Source organism: Bombus vosnesenskii, unplaced genomic scaffold (genome assembly GCF_011952255.1).
Source record: "Bombus vosnesenskii isolate JDL3184/JDL3185 unplaced genomic scaffold, Bvos_JDL3184-5_v1.1 scf7180000016274, whole genome shotgun sequence".
Lineage (NCBI taxonomy): Eukaryota > Metazoa > Arthropoda > Insecta > Hymenoptera > Apidae > Bombus > Bombus vosnesenskii.
The window spans coordinates 2,016,274-2,035,245 of NW_022884343.1; the positions used below are offsets into that span (position 1 = coordinate 2,016,274).

An 18,972-nucleotide genomic window follows, 5' to 3' on the forward strand; every position below is an offset into this window, starting at 1 on the left:
AAAATACAGGACAATGAATAGAATTCATTTGTTGATGGACTGCTTGGATGCACATTCAAAGCTACATGCAGAACTATCAGTCTTATGAAAATAGAGAATAGATTATGAATGCTGATATTAATAGGAAAAAAGAAGCTGACAGAAAATAATCAAGGGTAGTTCGCGATGAGCTTCTGTGGTGAAAAAGTATTGATCCAATTCTGCCAACTGTTCGGTTCTGAACCTGCGAAGATAGAGGAGAAAACAATATAGTACTGGCTTAAGTTTTCACTTGCTCTAATCATTAATGGCTGTAGTCTCATATATTCAACCTATATCACTCATATTATTGCATTAATTCCTGTGTAAATATTAATAGTCGATGAATTCCTCGAGGAGTTTAGGTTTATCCGGCTCGCATAAGCGGGCATGACAGAATTTCAAATAACTAAGTAAACGAGTGGCGAACTGTCGAAAGGTGCTTAAAAACACATCTGACTTACTTATTTGAAATGCCAGACAAACAAATGATATATATATCATATATCATTGGATATATACACATAAATCACTATGATCACGTGAATATATATATATATATATATACATATACATACATATATATATATATATATATATGTATATGTATATATTCTTTTTAGTCTTTCTTGAAAAATATGCGCAATGGTCGAATGCATATCTTGTATTAGAAGAAAAAAACGAAAAAAAGAGAAAGCGGGAAAAAAGCAGTCGTCAGTCTTTCCTCCTGTACGATGTAAAGGTCGTTTAGCGTATTTCCTTATGCTTCACGTTACAGGATCGTAGAACACGCGAAAGTACTAAAGAAACGTGTTTTGTACTTAATTAAATAGAATTAACGAATAGTGGATTTATTATTTTGTAGCTTCATTAGAAACAAACGGTTGAGAAATGGAAAATTATGATTCACACGTCTTTATCGGTGATTTTAAAGAAAAGCACTCATAGATACAGGTTCTAGGAATGGTTTGTAATAACCCTTTGAGGTCTTATTTTCTGGTCAGGCTTGAAATTATCTATCATTGTTCAATAATTTATAAGTAAAAGAGAAAACTTTTCATGATATATCCAGTATGTATTGTTTCGTTAATAATATAATATTAATGTTCATTCTCTTTTGTTCATTGCATACTTTTATTTACTAAACTGTAGCTATATTTTAAAAATCCGAAATAAGTGGTCTCGAGACTTAATAGTGTATTGATTTTGATGTAAAAAAATTGCCTGATGAGACATAAACGACGTAAAGGGTTGTAAATTAGATTGTGTTGGAATCACATTAAATAGAATGAAATAAAATATAAGCGCAACTAATTCTGCATATGATTGATAAAACCGTGAAAATGTATGTGAATTATACAGGGCAAATAAATGATCGTAATTAGCTTGTTTTAAAATAATGTGATTCTGGTGTTAAGCGAGTTTCTGATCCACGTAGTGACTCTTGTAAGATTGATAAAGGAAACAAATATTTTTCGCAATATTATAAATATATCGATAAATGAAGATGATGGTACATAGAAATGGAAATATTTATTGCTTGGAAAAACAATACAAAAAGGAGGTTTCAAATGAAATAAAGCCTAGAATTATTCTAACGAATGAATAACATTTTTTAATTAAAATAGAATTCCTTTATCTACTGTAAAAACGTTTAACGGTAAATTTTTATAAACCACTTGCAAAATACAAAATTCCTTTGTATTTCACGAGAAAAATTGTCGTATTTGCTTACAAGTAAAAATTGTTACGGAAAAACTATTGATGCTTGTTAACTCCTGTTGGATTTCATTTTCTTTTTGCAGTAATGCGTATCATTAAACAAGAGCAATGCATTTTAACACAATTGACCGAGAAATAGTTCTGTCCAACGATTCTTTATTTTTATAGAATTATTAGAAAGAATTTAATTGTTTGTGAGAAATGGATAATCAAACTTGAATAAAGTAATTCATAACTTTTGAACAGATTTATTACACCTTGATATCATTCAAATGCTTTAAGTAGTAAAACATTTTTGTTGGCTATTGCTACGTAAAAATTAATTAAACATAATTTTTTGGTATGAAGTAAGAAAGGTTAGAATATACATATAAAACAATAATATAACTCATATTAAATATCACAAACGAGGAATGAGGAAAATAATTTATTTTACTTCTAGTATACAAATTTATTGAAGACTACGAAAAAATAGAATGTTTGTTTAAGAGAAATGAAGAACTTCCCTACTCTTACGATGTTCGGCGCTTACTGTGGATTGCGGAACAAAACTATCAAACGCGCATGCACGTAGCTTACCGCAAATTACTCATAATGGTTCAAATTTTTGAACTTCTTTTCATTATTAAATGACTCTTACATAATTTTTCTTCTTGTATTTTATTGTAATAATATATTTTATTGTACAATATTGTAATTTATTCTTTATATTTTGATTTTCGTTTCACATTTTCCTTATAAATAACTTTATTCTACCGATTTGTAATTTTTTTACAAATGAAATATTTTGTTATAATTATTTTGTAGCTGAAAAATGTTTCAAATTAAATTATTTAATAATATAATGAATTTCCTTTCAAGAAACACATGTTTAGAATAAATTCTAAGCACTACTACCGTCTTTACTGTGCATGCGCGCGGCTGTTTGAAATACAAACGTTCTGAAGCTTCTATACTTTCATTCCAGTTCTGATACAGTGGGCTCCAGTTAAACGACACTCAATGTACCGCAAAACAATTGTTTATTTCATTGTTCTAAAACATGATTCAGTGAAAAAATGTAATATCCAAATGAAAATTTCAAAAAATTCGTATTATCAATATTTTTCTATTTCTTAGTGTAACCAGTAGATATTTGTGTGTTTTAAAAAATTGGTGAATGACAATAAACAAAATTATATAGTGAAAAATATTAAATAGAAAAACAAAAATTCTATTGTGAAAATGGCAAAATTTTTAGCTACGATTAAAGCGATAATTACGCGACTGGTTTTCGCATCTCATGGCTTTATTGCAATTTGGCAAGTAACTACGTTTAAAAAGAATCCTCTATTTTGGTACTTGAGTTGCCCAATTTTGTTACTGTTTTTCGAAGGAATTTTCACGCTTACTATAAAGGAAAATCAAGAATGGAAATGGTAAGTAACGGAAATTTATTTATTAATTATTTAATTATTTTTCCATCATTTTAATTACATTTGTCGTGATTGAAGAAACACAAATAATAATTTACACCAAAATAATAAATAAATAATAATATTAAATACTAACAAATTTCTTCAAATAATATTCCTTTCATTAACAAAATTTAATAAGAAATATTTAGGGATTATATGAAATAAAAATTACTATATAAACCTTCTATGTATAAATAATAATGATTATAACATAATAAAATACATTTTTACTAGAAAATAGAAATAACTTAAATAGATATTAATTATACGTATATATAAATACTCAAATCTAATTTCCAAATATATTTTGCGAATATTTATACATAAACATTGCTTTATACATAAATATTGCTTTAAGACAGAAAGAATAGTAACCAAATTTAAGTTCTCTAATGCAACAATCTATACGCTAAAACAAACCTACTTTCCTCCGGGAAGGAAAGGGTGTGTTTTTGTGGGTCCGTCTCAGTTTGACAGTCGGAAATTGGAGCATTAGTAATAAGAGCGAGACGAGACACAATCCACTATACGTCGAAAATTATCGATATACAGAAAGAGCTGCGTAACAGTGACCTCTTTTTCTAATATCCTTTACCATTCATATCATATGATTGATCGACTGATTCCTTGAAAGTCGTATTTTTTACTATTCCCGAAGACGATCAATATATTAAATTAAGAAAGAGTGCAATTACAAAAGAAGATAATCTTTACTATCTCAAACTTAATTACACCATAATTCTCACTATAATTGACGGACATTCTGTTTATTACGTATTATAGTTTTAAGAAACATTATCGTTAACTACCCTGTTTTACTGACGGAGTAGAAATACAATAAGTTAATATAATATTTAAAATTTCTTTTTTCTGAAGGTTCTGTCCTTCCGTTTTCTTGTACCTAAGCAGTGTAGTTCCAGCGATATGGCTTCTGGAATTAGATAAGGTCGATAGGAGAATGAAAACGTTCGAAACGAACGTGAACATATCCGAAAATTTCGATTTAACCAACCTGGCAGCTGAAGATTTGAAACACTTAGAAAAAGCATTTGGTGTAGGTACAATTCACATTATTTTATTCACAATATTGTAAACTATATGTACATATAACTAAACCTCATTTTGGGACACATCGAATTTGCAATGTTTTTTATAAACAGAAAGGAAATTTTCTCTCAGAACAAAATTCGAAGCTATCAATTTTAAGGCACGAATATCACTATTTTAAAAATTATGCGTATATATGTATAGTTTATGCATATTGACTGGATGAATACGAGAGGTCGGTATCACAGTGGTGACTTTGCCGACCAACTATTTCTTAACACACATAGTGACATATGGTAACTAGAAAACTGTGCAATATGCATGAGCTTAATATATATATATATATATATATATATATATATATGTATGTATAATTTTTAAAATAATGATTTCCACAGGACCAAATTAAAGTTTCTGAGGCTTGAAACTATACACTTCTTGTAAGTTGAATTCTTCGGTTCTTTTGAGATAAACGAATGGTTTATTTGTAATAGTAAAATAAGATGTATTTTTCTTGAATAGTGCAGATCGCAAAGAGACGATGCTGTGGGCTATAACCTCTTTTAATCCATCTGTCTCCATGCCGCGGAATTAATATTTTTTTTATAGAAAAAATTACAAATTTGTATACCCCAAAATGAAATTCAATAATTATATCATATTGTTGTAAAACTTCGCAATTTATTCCTATAAATATGATTATTTTATTATTATAAATACACTGTAACTTATCATTTAGGTAAATATAAATCTACCTGACATAAAAATATCGACAGAGACCTGGGTAACTTTGATCGAGCAGTTTCTGATGTTAATTCTGATCATTGGAAGATGGATGTTACCAAAGGGAGAGTTAACCAGAGATCAACTAAGTCAATTATTATTGGTTTACATTGGTACAGCAGCAGACATCATTGAATTTTTCGATTCCTTTAAAGAAGACCGCATAGCTCGCGAACCCGTTTTAGTATATTTGACTTTAGGAATTTGGGCGTGGTCCTTGATGCAATTTACAGTCGTCCTTACAGCCACCAAGTCCCGAAAATCTAGACTGTCTTCCGGTAACGCCGTTAAAAAGAGAGCGCACACTGAAACTAGTTGCTGCAGCATTGATGTATGGGGAATTGCATTGAACATGCTCCTACAGGTCTGTTTTATTTATTAGAATATTTTTCGTGGCAACTCAATACAAAATCTCAAATTTTAACCGAAAGTTCCTGTCGGTTCACGAAAAACCTTCTCTCAAAATTTTTTTGAACTTTTACGTCTTCAGCAGGAAACTGAAGATTTTATGTCTTTCAAAATATTACAGGATGGACCATTCCTTTCATTCAGATTGATTTTAATCGTCCACTATCGCATAGTCAGCTACATGAACATTTTCTTCACGTGCAAGAATACTTTAGTAATACTGCTGCAACTTTACCGATTGTACGTTGTGCAGACGGAGAATCGAAGCAAGATAAAGAAGAAATCTGAAGTACCTAGCATCAGTATCATATCGAAAGAAGATATGTACAAAGATGTAAAAAGTAAAAGGATTTCTGAAGAAAGAAGAAGAAAAAGAAGAAGAGACAAAGATATAGAGGCTAATTATTCAGATAGTGAGGAAACTACGGAAGAAGCAGATAAATTTGATTCCTCTCCTAGAAATATTCGTCATTCCAGAAGGTTTAAAATACATAAATGAATAATTAAAAATTACCTATTAATTTATTGACTAGTAAATTTTCAAATTTATTATCTGGAAATTTTATAATTTTATAGAAAAACGCGCCAGGACACCGGATATTCCACATCTAGCTCCAAAAATTCTGGAAGACATCGAAAATCTCAGAGAGGTGATAGCAAAAAAAGATCTTCACGTGAAGAAAGCACAAAAATTGAAATTTCCAGTGATGAAGACAAACGTAGAAAAAGAATTGATAAAAGATCGTCGGTGAAGAGGGATAGGAAGTTATCAGAGAGTATTAAAATGAAAACTAGGAACGAGGATTCTAGTAAAAGTTCAAGCAAAAGCCGGAAGTGCAAAGAAGACAGCGAAGAAGATGAATCGACAACGGAAGAAGTAGCTGATAAAATAGTTAGTCAAGAAAGTGAATCAGAATCAGAAAGAAAAAGGTAAATAAATTAATAAATTACCAAATATATAACAAAAACTTTGGCCACTTCAATTTATAATAAAATAAAGAAAATTAATTATAAAGCAAAAAATAATATTATGCACAGAACATTTATTATATTTAGGAACTATTACAATATGAAATTGAACACTTGATTATTTAATAGGAATTTGTAATAAAAAAATAATTTTTACATAGTAGCAATTAATATGGATATAGATTATACTATTTTTTATATATAGTTAGAAATGTACTAAGTATAGATATTTTTCTGAAAATTTTGGGAATATGTTGCATTACTTTCTTTACAGGTATGTTCATAGGAAGCGACGTCAGAACAGAGACTGACAACGATGCCTCGGCATAATCGCCCTTCTGTTTGTGTACTTTGCGATCCTCGTTATTTGCATGATTTTTATATACGCCGGGATCAACGATGGTATTGTATTAACCACAAGGGCGAAGAAAATGGTCCTTACTAGTTAACCCTCTGCACTTTTTATGAAAGTATCACAAAAAGTTCAAAATTTTATCTCTTATAAGCACTTTTAGTCTTTTAATCTATTTTCAAATTATGATTGATTACTAAAACAATATATTTATTAAAATATATTTGAAGTTAAAATCGAAGTGCAAAAAGTTAAGAACAATCAAGATTGATTTTATTTAGGTTCAGCACCCTACCAGCGTAAATTAAGTAGTTTGAACGTGTTCTAGGACACTAAGATGTTATTTTAATATATAAACACGACTAATAATTAACTAAATGCTGCTTGACATATGTAAATCGTATGAATAAAGATATTTCTACTATTTTCAGCTGTAGTTAATGAAAGTGATAGTAAAGGAACAAAAGTATATTCTTTGCACACCTAGTTCACTCTTACTCTAATTAAAATATTGATTACAACGATTAAAGAAGAAAAGTATTTGTGTATACATAAAATTAAGTGGAAGAGATGGTTAAAATCTATGAAATACAAATTCGTTGGAGTTTCATCGCAAAATTAAGAAACCTTGCAATGCTTCTCTGTATGACAATAATTCATACAATTAAATCCTTGCAACTTTCTAACCATTGTATGCTCTGAACGCCGTCTAAATTATCGATATAATTAGCCAAATCGTCTTGGTGAGTTCCAGTAGCGGCGCAATATAACATGGCGGTATTCTCCAACAATTCTTGTAAAGATTGTGTCTTCACAATAGCTGAATCTACGCTATTATTCACCATCAGAATGCTTTCTTTCTTTTCCAAGTTCATTATACTTGATTGTCCCCTTTGAACAATTTCCACTTGTTTAGGAACTTCAATTTTTCTATCAGATGAAATTTCTCCAATTGTCTGATCAATTTTAAACAATGACTGTTTATTCGGAATCCCCAAAGACTGTCTCTTCTCATTGGAATTACTTTTTAGGTCTTTCAGCTTCTCCACAGTTAAATGAAATCGCCTCCATTTTCCCTGAGGAAAAGTTATATTCACATTTCTGTCCATAAAACTCTCTTGAACAGTTTGTTTGGTATTTTCTTCCTTATTACAGAGCTCTTTAACTCTAATGTTCTTTACATTGGTATAGGGTATCTGGTTTTCTATAGCTGGCTTTTTTAAATTACTTTTATTGTACTCAGAAAGAATTTTTGCTATTTCTGAAGCTTCTCCAGTGCACCAGGCCTTACTTATGCCGCCAGACATGGTTTTTAAGTTCAACTGTTTGCTAGTAGTTTCGTAACATATTTTCTTTTCCATGGAATTTGATTCTTTTCCAAACTGAATTTTATTCTGTTGCATATTATCTAAAAGATGTTTTGTCATTGTGAATTCCACTTTGTTTCTTTGCTTTACAGGAGCCTGTTTCACTGTCATCTCTTCACTGGATACATTCTTATATATAGAAGTCACTTCTCCTAATGTCTCTTCACTGGCTGAAGATTCTTCCATTCTGCTCACATTTATGGTACTAGTACTTGGGTTCAAAAGTTGTGTCTCCTTTGTGTCTAAAGGGTTTACTATGATAAAAGGGCTCTTGGAAGGTCGTGCCATTTCTTGAATCTTCATATGCCCTCCTTGAAAGGTTTTTGCATTAGTGAACGCAATGGATTTCTGAGGATTGGCTATATAAACCTTCTGAGCAGGAAATAAACGTGTTTTTGGAACCTGAGTAAAATTTTTCACATTTTGTGGGAACATCGTGATTGCGTAATTGTCCATGAATTTGTTCTCTTCCACTGATTTCTGTAAATTCTCCTTAAAACTTAAGACAGAAGAATCGCTTTTGGAGCTGCGTTCTAGTGTGTTTATCGCCGAAGAATGCTGTTCTATTTCCTTGCTAGTGTTGGATAAATTTTTGCTCTCGTTTAACATGCTTATTTTCCCTTCTACATTCGTTTTGTAACTTGGCGTCATTATTTGAGAACAGTAACCAAGAACACAGTGAAAACTTTCATGCATGCAAGTTTCAAAAGATTTGTTCTTTTCAGTAGACTCTAAAGAGACTGATTTTGCACCTTTGCAATTGGAAGAGCCTTTGTTAGGCTTGATCTTTTTGGTTCGTTTTTTTTCAGCAGATGATGGGAGGTAGTCACAATGGGGATCCACGGATACCACTTCTATTTCCGGTCTGTCGATTATTTCTCGGTAAGAGAATCCGTCTAAGCTTGTAAAGTAACGGCCCAAATATTCTGCAGCCAGGCCAACCTGAAAAATATATTTAGTTAGTTGAAAAACATCACGAATTATTATTTACTCGAAAACATGTTCATTTTTAATTCGAAATTTCATTTAAATTTCGAAAATATTACGAATATTAAAATATACAAAGTATTACAAACATTACAGATCGTATAAATAGTAAAATGTTAAAATACAAAAATTTGTAAATCTAAGCTCTTTTTATAACAATTGTTTATGCAAAATTTTTACTTGTGGGTGAAACACAGGTCGTTCATGCATGCCATGAGCAGGCCATTCTTTCCACTCTGTTGCATCTCTTATAGTAGGCGCTTGATAAGTTGCCCCCACATTATACATTTTACGAGTAACAGACCTTGTGTTCATGTAAGGCATGGTGGAAGATTTTCCACGTTTAATGTGTTCAGAATTGAACAGCATCTCCTTTCGTTTCGCAGAAAGTAATCGTTGTCTTGGGCGGGAAAAATCCTTGTCCTGGTCTTTTTTGGTAACGCGCGTGGGATTTCTTCTGACTTCCGCTGTTCCACGGCTACAATAAATTTTGACGAAATAATATAAATTTCTCGAAATATTCAATCCTGCTGAAATCTTTTAAATCCAGAACCAATATTTACATAATTTGAAATTCCAGAAATTTGCGAATAAGTTTTGGAAGTGAAAAATTAAAAACTTCGGGAATTTGGAAATTTTGAATATTTAAAGAATCGAAAAACTTCAAAATTTTACATTTTGAGTTTTTGAAAAATTAATAATTTCAGAATTAAAAATTTTGAAAATTAAACATCTTAGGAATTTGTAAATTTGGAGATTTTGAATGTTTAGAAAATTGGGAAATTAACAAATTGAAATTTTTCAATTTTAAAACTGGAAATTTTGAGAATTTGGAAGACTGAAAATTTTGGTGGCTGGAAAATTGAGTATTTTGAAAGTCTGAAGACTTGAAAATATTCCTTAATAGTAAAACATTTGTTATTCTACATTTCCCCCAAATATCACATATTTATGAAAAGATACTTTGCCAAATATACACAAATTAGTATATTATCTTAAATATTTAATATCTCTTAATTATCTACCAACAATCTTAAAAATTTCTAAAAATAACATTTTTCCAAATATTCCAACTCTCATCCACCACGTATTAAAATCAATTTCTCAATAATAGAAACCAAATCTCAAACTTCCTCGTCTTTCGTAGAACCTACTTTTTCCTCGTAGCGCGATGGATCCTCTTAACCTTGGTCACTCCACTGCTAGAAGACGATCCACCGCTACTCGTTTCAGTAGACTCCCTTACATAATCGCTATCATCTTTATATATCTTTTCGCGTTTAATCACAATGGTGCCAGGCGGAAGTTTCCGCAAAATTTCGACAGCCTCGTATTCCTTAGCCTTGCTATTCTGCTCGGTCGATAACGAATCCAGATCGAGCTGTTTCCGGAGTGCCATTTTGCACCGTTCGTCGCTCAACTCGAACACTCGTTTCCTCTCTTGCTGCTTAACCGGTTTTTCATCTTGTTGCTCCATCGACCACCGATCGTTTTCTTTTCTTATCACAGCAATCACGCTCACATCATCATCATCGGAAAATTGTTTTTGTTTCGATTCCATTTTCTTCGGACCTTCCATCTCATTTCACATAAAACTTATTTATTCAATATTCACAAACACACTTATATAATATTTTGTGATTTTTTCGGTGAACTTGAAATAGAGATGAATGGACGGAGACAAGATGTGGAATATAATGGAATACACGTCATACACTTCACGTGTCCTTGGGAAGAATTATTTATTCTTACACACAAAAATAGAGATTTAATGGTAATATTTATAAATTGGTTTTAATGTAGATATATTGTGAGGTTCCGTAGAAGACACTTGCCGATTAAACGAATCTGTTCCTGTTTAAAGTGACTGATGAAACATAACCAGTATACTGACACCGGGCACGTGTCACATGCTTTTGTTTTTGCTCTGCTTCAATAATGGGAACAATAGTGTCATCTGGCAATCAAGATTCGCGTTCGATGACACCATGAAACAGGATGTTACCCTGAAATTAAATTAATTAATCGAGAGGATGCTGTGAACTTGGCCATTATACGCTCAGATGTTAATTTTTAATTTGGTACTGAGTCAAACTTTCAGATTCAACTTTAAATTAAATTTTGATTCATATTAAAGAAATTTTTACGTTTAGTTGATTAAATTTTCATTTGGTATTAATTGAATTTTCAGAAAATTAATATCAATTTAATTTCAGATATTATATATGTGATATTAATAATTTTAATAATTGTTTTGTAGAATACTGCAACGTTTATTGTGGAAAATTATTACTTTTTATTCTGACAATTATTGAGATTAATATTATACGATTATGAAATTATAAGCAGTAACAGTTATTGGAAATATTAGGGAAATATAAAAAAGAATTATTAATTGATCGATCATGGGCATAATTTTATAACTAATGCTATATAATATTTAAATAAAAAATATTTACAAACTGCTAAATCTTCAATAGATATACACATGATATTAAATTAAACCTTCAATAAATAATATAGAAATTAAAAGACAGAATTATTTTAAGATTTAATCAGAATAAAAATAATATAATTTATAATCTTAAACAAAGTATATGTATATACATATTATATTACATACAGAGGGTGTAGAAGTAGTGAATCATAAGATCGATATAGGTTTTCTCACAAGCGCTGATTTTATTCCAAACAAAATACTAAAACTAGAATATATGTATAGCTATTCCCATTTTACATGTACACGCGTGTACGTATAATATATAATTATTTATATGTAGAAATACGAAATATAATATCATCGCTTCGTATTGCACGATCCAGACTAGAACTGAAATGTATACATATTTATGTATAACATCCTTTGGCACTCTATTCGACTGGGATTTATTTACAAAGAAAAGGAGAATTCGTCTGCGATTATCCTCGATGAGATTTTTTTTTCTTCTTCTGTGTTTTTAATTCATATTGTCCGTCGTTAGGGCGAGCGTGGTTAAGACTGACCGTCGATTAGGATTCACGCCTAAATTCTCCCAATTTATCCACGACAAACGTGCTGTCAGATCTACAATTAAAAACAATACTTATTTATTTAGTTATTTTATTAATATAAGCTATTTAAATATTCAATATTACGAACGTCCTCTATTTTTTAAAAAAGTAACTAGAACTAAATAACTAGACTAAAATAAAATAAAATAAAATATAATCTGCAAGAATATAAATATGTATATAGTAAAATGATTATACAACAAACATATAGCGAAGTTAAAATAGGACGGTGAAAAAGTCCAATGACCTCGAAAGTTATTACTTTTTTAAAATGAAATACATATAATAATATTCTAATTTTTTAAGGTACTTCCATACTCCTGACTGGAAAACAAATAATTTTAATTAATGATTCTCACCACTGGTGTTCCATTCAGCGCGTTCACCATTTATTTCTCCTCTAAGGCACCTCTCGACGTAGGTCAATGGGTCGAGCCTTGCAGCCAACACTTCTCGAAGGAGCGCGATATACGCTATAGCCAGACGTAGAGTATCAATCTTGGACAGCCTTTTCTCATATGGAAACGTTGGAACGTGAACTCGGAGCTCGTCGAAAGCCGAGTTGATGCTGCTAAAAATCGTAATCACACTGACAACCTGCTTCACAATTTATTAAATTCTTCTCTTCAATACAATTTTTTAAATTTGTAATAAAAGTAATATTTAACATGATGCAAAAATAATAATGTAATAAAAATAGATAACTGTAATAAAAATTTAAATATTGATATTAGTATTATAATATATTTGTATAGGCTATTCGAGAGCTAGATTACGTAAAAGATAAATGATAATTTAAATAAATTATTGGATAAAGATTTCGTTGAGAATAATTTCTCACCTCAGCATGCGTTTTCTTTCGCGTATATTGGCGGCGTGTCGTTGAATTCTATAGGGGCTGCCATTTGGGTAGTAGCCCTCTTCTACACCATTGATCTCCGTATCATTGTGATCTAAAGGAAAGATAATATAATAAATTCGAAAAGAAAAATTCATTTATACGCTCAATGTTAAAAAAGTTCCGCAAGATATTCGAATTTACGAAACAATTTGGACATTTCGAATTTTCCGGTTTACAGCTTACTAAACCTCCATTCTAATTTAGAATTTTAAGTCTTATCAATATTGACAAATTTTTCAGACAGAACCGTTACTTATTTTTCGCTCCGACTAAGGATAACCAATTATAGGAAATTCTAAAATACATAAAATCAAGACTTTGTATTTGATCTTTTTTTAAATTACCAGGTGTAGAAACCGGCATGTGGTAATGGAGAGGAGAATGAGTATGTGGGGAGGTGTGTGCGACGTGTTGAGTGGATCTACCCGCGTAAACGCAGGAAGGAAGCTCTGCAAGGTCCTCCTCGCTGATATCACTGCTTGGACCCACGTAATACTGACTGCTGTAATCAATAAATATGACCAATTCATCAAAAGGTCTAAATTCTCTATTCTGTCTATTCGTTAATCTATTAAGCAAATTTTTTTTTCTACAACATTCCCACGTTTCTCATTTATAATAGAAAATAATTTTACTTATTACAATCGTATTCAACAATAATTTCAGAAATGAAAAATCTTAAGACAAATCTTGGAATTTTGGAAATTTGAAATATTGGAATTCTGGAATTTTGAAATTTGAAATATTAGAATTTGTTAATTTTAGGATCTCAGAAGTTTATGATTGTGAAATCTCAGAACAAGCCAGAATAAAATCTTTTAAACTTTAACATCAAGATTTGTCAGTAATTCTAGAGAAATTAAATTTTTATAACAAGAAAATAATGCTTTAACTCCAATTTTTTAGAAAAGTGTCGAGAGATTCATTTTTTGTTCGCAAAAAATTTACCTAGTGCAAGCCACAGTGGAGTCAGCCGCCCTGGAAGTGGTACCGACCCGGTGCCTCATCCTCTGCCCCCTGTCTTCATACTCGTAACTCGAATGGCTCGCCATGCTTCCTACCCTTACCAGATCATTAATCACTTCACTTGCAATTCCCTAATTAATTTACCAAGTCTGCAAATTCCTCAAAATCTTTTGCCCAACTTCCAGCTCTCCTCAAAAGTCTCTCCACAAAAGATTCACTTCTAGAACCAAATTTACTTTTTGGTTAAAGTCTGTTTTATCCCTGCTACTTGATTAATAATATTAACATTAACTTATGTCTCCTAGGTTAGGTCACTACTTCACGATAGTGGTCGGTGAGAACCGAAGATTCACGAACAGCAAAGGATTCAGACTATCGTCAGTGTCCCTGGGGAGGCTGCTTTATATACCAAAACCCGTGGAAACGCCAAGGGGATGATCGATGCAACCCCTGGGCGGAGAATCCAGCCAATCGGAAACCATACAGGGTGAAACGTACCCTCAGACCACTCAGCCATTGGTGGATCGCTGAACGAGCATAGTAGAAACCCACTGAATGCTGCGGTTTATTGTTACTGCCGTCGGAAATTTTATTTCTATCATTCTCCATCCTCCATCCTCCCACTTCCCAGCGAAATTTGTCCGCCTCGCCCTCCTCCTTCCACAATTTGGCGACAGTCCGACCAACGAGACACACGGAGGAACTCTTCTTAAAACCTGGAAATTTTCCACGAAATTATTTCGGGTCACTCGAGAGCTTTCATGGATGGTAAGGTTTGTGCAAGTTTTTTAGAAATATTATTCCGGATGAAGAGGTTAGGTTGTTGTGACACATAAATACTTTGGAGGCGGAGATTAATTTTGGAATTTGTTGAATAATCTACGATGTTTTAGAGGACTTTTTGGAGGTTTTCGGAGATGTCGAGGTGAGCTTTTTTGGAACTCGAGGTTGTATAATTGAGGTGGAGATTAAAGGAAGATGGTAGACTTTTATTGGGTAATAACTTTGAAATATTGTTATTAAACTGCAGATATTTAGGCAAATTCATATTTTCCATGTAAGCATGTCTCCCATAGGAGTTAATATTAATTTCTCCAAAAACTCATACATACTGTAACCAATTATAAAAAGCAGGCAACTTAATCACAACAAACTTCCTACTTACGTCATGGATATCATTTACACTAGAATTTTGACTTCTTCCTTAAAAAGAATTAATATGTACTCAAAAGAGTTAATAATGTTATTAAAATCGTTAATATCTCACTCGTGTTATCTATATCAAATGGTGCACAATTAAAGAAAGCTGACAGCCTGAGAAAGAGTACAGAGAACATTATAGGAAGCGACCACGAGTACACGAACCTTCCCCTTTATCAGTGATCGAGCTTTCCAGTGCGAGGAAGAGAGGTTGTGCGACAGACAGAACACTGAATGGGCCAATATTCAAATGAGACGTGTTTAACGGAGGCACAATGAGAAACGCGGCGGCGTCGGTGGCGATGCAATTATGCAAGGTGTTAATACGATCACAATGCTGGTTCGCTAGGGTTGTACCTAGTAAACTGACAAAGTTTTGTCACCATCTAGCTTGAAAAAGCTATATCCCATTGCCTTTGGTTGGTTCCAAAGTGAATTACTATTGTCGATCATCGATATACACTATAGACCTCGCAACATAATTGGGATTATGTCGGGGAACGTATGTGAATCGAAGTTTCAGACGAAAGAAGTAGAGCCCTTTCCACGTTCAATTTGCATATTTTGATGTTATCTGCTGGTTGGAGATTAATTTCATGCTAGGCTCCTGAAAGAAAAAATTGAAGGTTAGGTTGATGTTTCGGAATGATGTAATATTTATGAAAATAACAGTTTATCGTTAGGAAGAAGATATAGTATTGGAGATATAGAAGATACTGCTCTTTTCTATTTAAAAATTAGTTGTAAATATGTACAGGTTAAAAAGGTGAAAGGTTTTTTATTTCGTATAATTGCAAAATTATTATCAAAGAATATTATATAACAATATCCTAACTTTTTTGAACAATTAAAAGTTGAATAATAATGGCAATTTACTCCACCTTTATTTATTTAAAAAATTATTTCTAGACAAATTAGAAATAACGAGGAAAAATTAATAAAAAGTTGATCTGTTTAAAAGACCGATCTGAATTTTTAAAATAAGATGGAAAAGATGAAAGATGCACGGGAACTCGACATGGACCAAATCTCTCCCCTGTTGTACGTGACAAATTGAGATAAATAATCGTTTGTGGGTACACAATGCTCTCTTGAAATTTGTCACGGCGATACTCGAAACGGCACGCTCCGGAACATTTGCGAGTTGATACTCGTAAAACCGATACTTGAGTCGCATCTGGTCGGCATCCTCCTTTCAGAAACGATATTCCAAGATTTTATCAATATCAACCGAGAACGAGTGCCATCATGACTCTACTTCATAGAATCTCTTTTTTTCTTTCTTCTATTTTACTACTTAATATAATCATCGTAATTTTCTTATTTTATTTCTAATATCGTCTACAATCATTTCTATTTTTATTGCTAACTATACTACATAAGTTAACAATATTATCCAATTAATTTAACCGGATTGTGTCTCAATTAGGAACTGGAATGGTGTTGCTAAATTCTGTGATGATCGTGGAAATAGATTTTGCGTCCAAAAAATAGTTAGTGAATGTCAACTTCATCAATATTAAGTACGTCTAAGACTACGTCTAAGTCAACTAAGTACATTCTAACTGTCCATTGATCAATGGTCACTAAATGAATTTTTCAATTCTTAACCTAACTTTCCTACGTTACTTTTTGAATCCCAAGTTTCCTCATTAATATTTGAATTTTTAAACTAATTTTTCCACTAATATTCAAATTTTCAATCTCCTTAGTTGAAAACAACAATCTAATATATTTTTGATCACTAAAAACGTCCCACTTATGTCACAAACATAATTGCGTTTCCTCTCTTTTCTCCTTTCCATATCGTAGAAATGCCGAGGGATCGCGGATATCCGAGCAAACATTTAATTCGCGATTACATTATTTCCGAGGGGCGAGGGGTTCCTGTCAGCACCAGTTTGACCAGAGTACACATACAACCACCATCGAACAACGGGGTACCATACCAACCCCTCGATAATAGAGATTTCACGCCGCGGGCCCCACTTCGGTTCTCACAGTAGGGGCCTCGTACTCTATCGAATATTTATTGTCCAATCATCGTACGCTTTAACCTCCCAGAAAATATGGTCAATTCATACCCCGACGGAGATGCAGAGTGAAACGCGTGCCTCTAAGTATCTGTTTATAGTCTCTGGGGATCAATTTGTTTGCTAAATTATTTATTGGTTAAATATACCGACAAGGCTCCCGGTGAAAGTGACGCCATCTGAGCCACCAATCTGTTTAAACTGCGGTTTGGGAAAGGTAAACTTGAGATTTTTCGTGGTTCTTGCTGTTATCCCAAAGTCTTTGTTTAATTTGATCCTTTTATAGATACGATTGAAATGACGATTACGGATGCAATTGGAATGATATGGATACTTGCAGTGAATTAGGTTTTTGGCTACATAAGATTTAAACATGAAATTTTTATGTTTAACTGTTGGTTGATGTATTTATTATAATTGAGGATATAGCTAGAACAGTATAGAGACTTTAGACAGATCATTATATATAATAGCTTAAAAATGAAATGTTTATGTTCAATTATTGGTTAATGTGTTTGTGATTAAGCATTTAGGTATAAGCTTTTTAAAATTAGGAATTTGAAATTCAGAAAGCAATTATGAATCTCCCAGAAATATTTTCTAATTCTATAAGTTATTTAAAACGAGAGTATATCTAGAGGGTTTGAGGCATCTTGTCTGGAAACTTTTTTTGAAAAGTTCCAACCCCTCTTTGATAGGAAAACCTGTTCAGAATTGGGAGAAATTATTTGATGGAGGAATCTTGCGGATCCGACGGATGCTGTCTCAACTTCAGTTATTCTGGGAATGAAGTTAGATTTATATAATAATAACATTACTCTTCCATATTAACATGAATTTTTATTATTTTGTTGTAATACAAAATGAAGAGAAGAATATATATACATATATATGTCGGAGATGAAAGGAAAGCCGAAGCCTTTCCTTGGAAATTTTGGGAACATCCTCTAGTACCTTAGCCTAGATTTTATTATAGTTGTAATTGCTTAAGATTTGTAATAAGCGAGATTGGGTTCGAGGTGACAATCGGTCGCTGAACGTAGCCACGGTCACGGGATGGATGTTTTATCTAACGGAGGTCTGGAGTGGTTGTATGTGTTTTCCGAGAAATGTGGTTGTGGCGGCATGCGGCCTCGAGAGCGGGCCTAGCCACGTGTGATGTTGCCTCGGAGGTGCCGATGCAATGGGACATACATTGTATTAGTAATCAAAACTCCAGGCAGAAACTGCCTAGCAACGGCGTTTGGAACTTTCTCGATGCTTCCAACGAGTGTGCCTAGCAACGGCGTTTGGAACCTTCTCGATGCTTCCAAACGGGTATAGAAAACAAAATGCAATCGTACAGGGAGAAAAATCTCCACGAGGCTGGCATTCTTGCGATTGCCTTGGAGAGTGATACATCGAGCATTTTCGACGATCGCATTTGCGTCTAAGTTAGTTTCGCTTAGTAAGGAGTTATCTCGGTGACCGTGGATTCGTTTGAACTCAAACATTGCTAATAGTATTATTTAATTTAATTATTCGTAGATCGTATTATTCATTAGGCTTAGTGTTTGTTAGACTTATTATTAGTTGTACTTATTATTTGTTAAGCTTAGCGATAGACCTGTATATACGTGTAAATAAAATCTCGGCTTTGTGAAACGATGGCTAGTCCACATGAAGAGTCGTCGCGCGCCCAAAATTCGAATCGTGATCCGACATATATATT

General features: G+C 32.5%; 3 protein-coding genes across 5 annotated transcripts; 1 reads left to right on the top strand and 2 right to left on the bottom strand.

Annotated features, from left to right (window-relative positions):
* Positions 1-2,606: 2,606 nt before the first annotated feature.
* LOC117242451 (transmembrane protein 26) lies at positions 2,607-6,210 on the top strand (the record flags this gene model as incomplete). Its single annotated transcript, XM_033509133.1, has 5 exons — positions 2,607-3,158; positions 4,074-4,251; positions 4,984-5,391; positions 5,557-5,915; positions 6,012-6,210. Coding segments are annotated over exons 1-5 (1,338 nt in total), but the record flags the coding sequence as incomplete, so codon positions are not given.
* Positions 6,211-7,294: 1,084 nt separating this feature from the next.
* Positions 7,295-11,003, bottom strand: LOC117242547. The gene is made up of 3 exons (XM_033509324.1): positions 10,265-11,003; positions 9,291-9,588; positions 7,295-9,065 (listed from the first exon to the last, which is right to left on the bottom strand). The coding sequence occupies exons 1-3, from the start codon at positions 10,687-10,689 to the stop codon at positions 7,413-7,415; spliced, it is 2,376 nt and encodes a 791-aa protein (XP_033365215.1). The 5' UTR covers positions 10,690-11,003; the 3' UTR covers positions 7,295-7,412.
* Positions 11,004-11,768: 765 nt separating this feature from the next.
* LOC117242546 (basic helix-loop-helix transcription factor amos) lies at positions 11,769-14,434 on the bottom strand. Of its 3 annotated transcripts, XM_033509321.1 has the most exons (6): positions 14,321-14,434; positions 14,011-14,248; positions 13,407-13,564; positions 13,003-13,114; positions 12,521-12,732; positions 11,769-12,174 (listed from the first exon to the last, which is right to left on the bottom strand). In XM_033509321.1, exons 2-6 carry the CDS (start codon positions 14,112-14,114, stop codon positions 12,068-12,070), a joined length of 693 nt encoding a protein of 230 aa, XP_033365212.1. In that variant the 5' UTR covers positions 14,115-14,248; positions 14,321-14,434; the 3' UTR covers positions 11,769-12,067. The 3 variants fall into 3 exon arrangements, with proteins under 3 accessions (XP_033365212.1, XP_033365213.1, XP_033365211.1); XM_033509322.1 differs by having other exon boundaries at positions 12,521-12,729; positions 14,011-14,413; XM_033509320.1 differs by having other exon boundaries at positions 14,011-14,412.
* Positions 14,435-18,972: the final 4,538 nt, after the last annotated feature.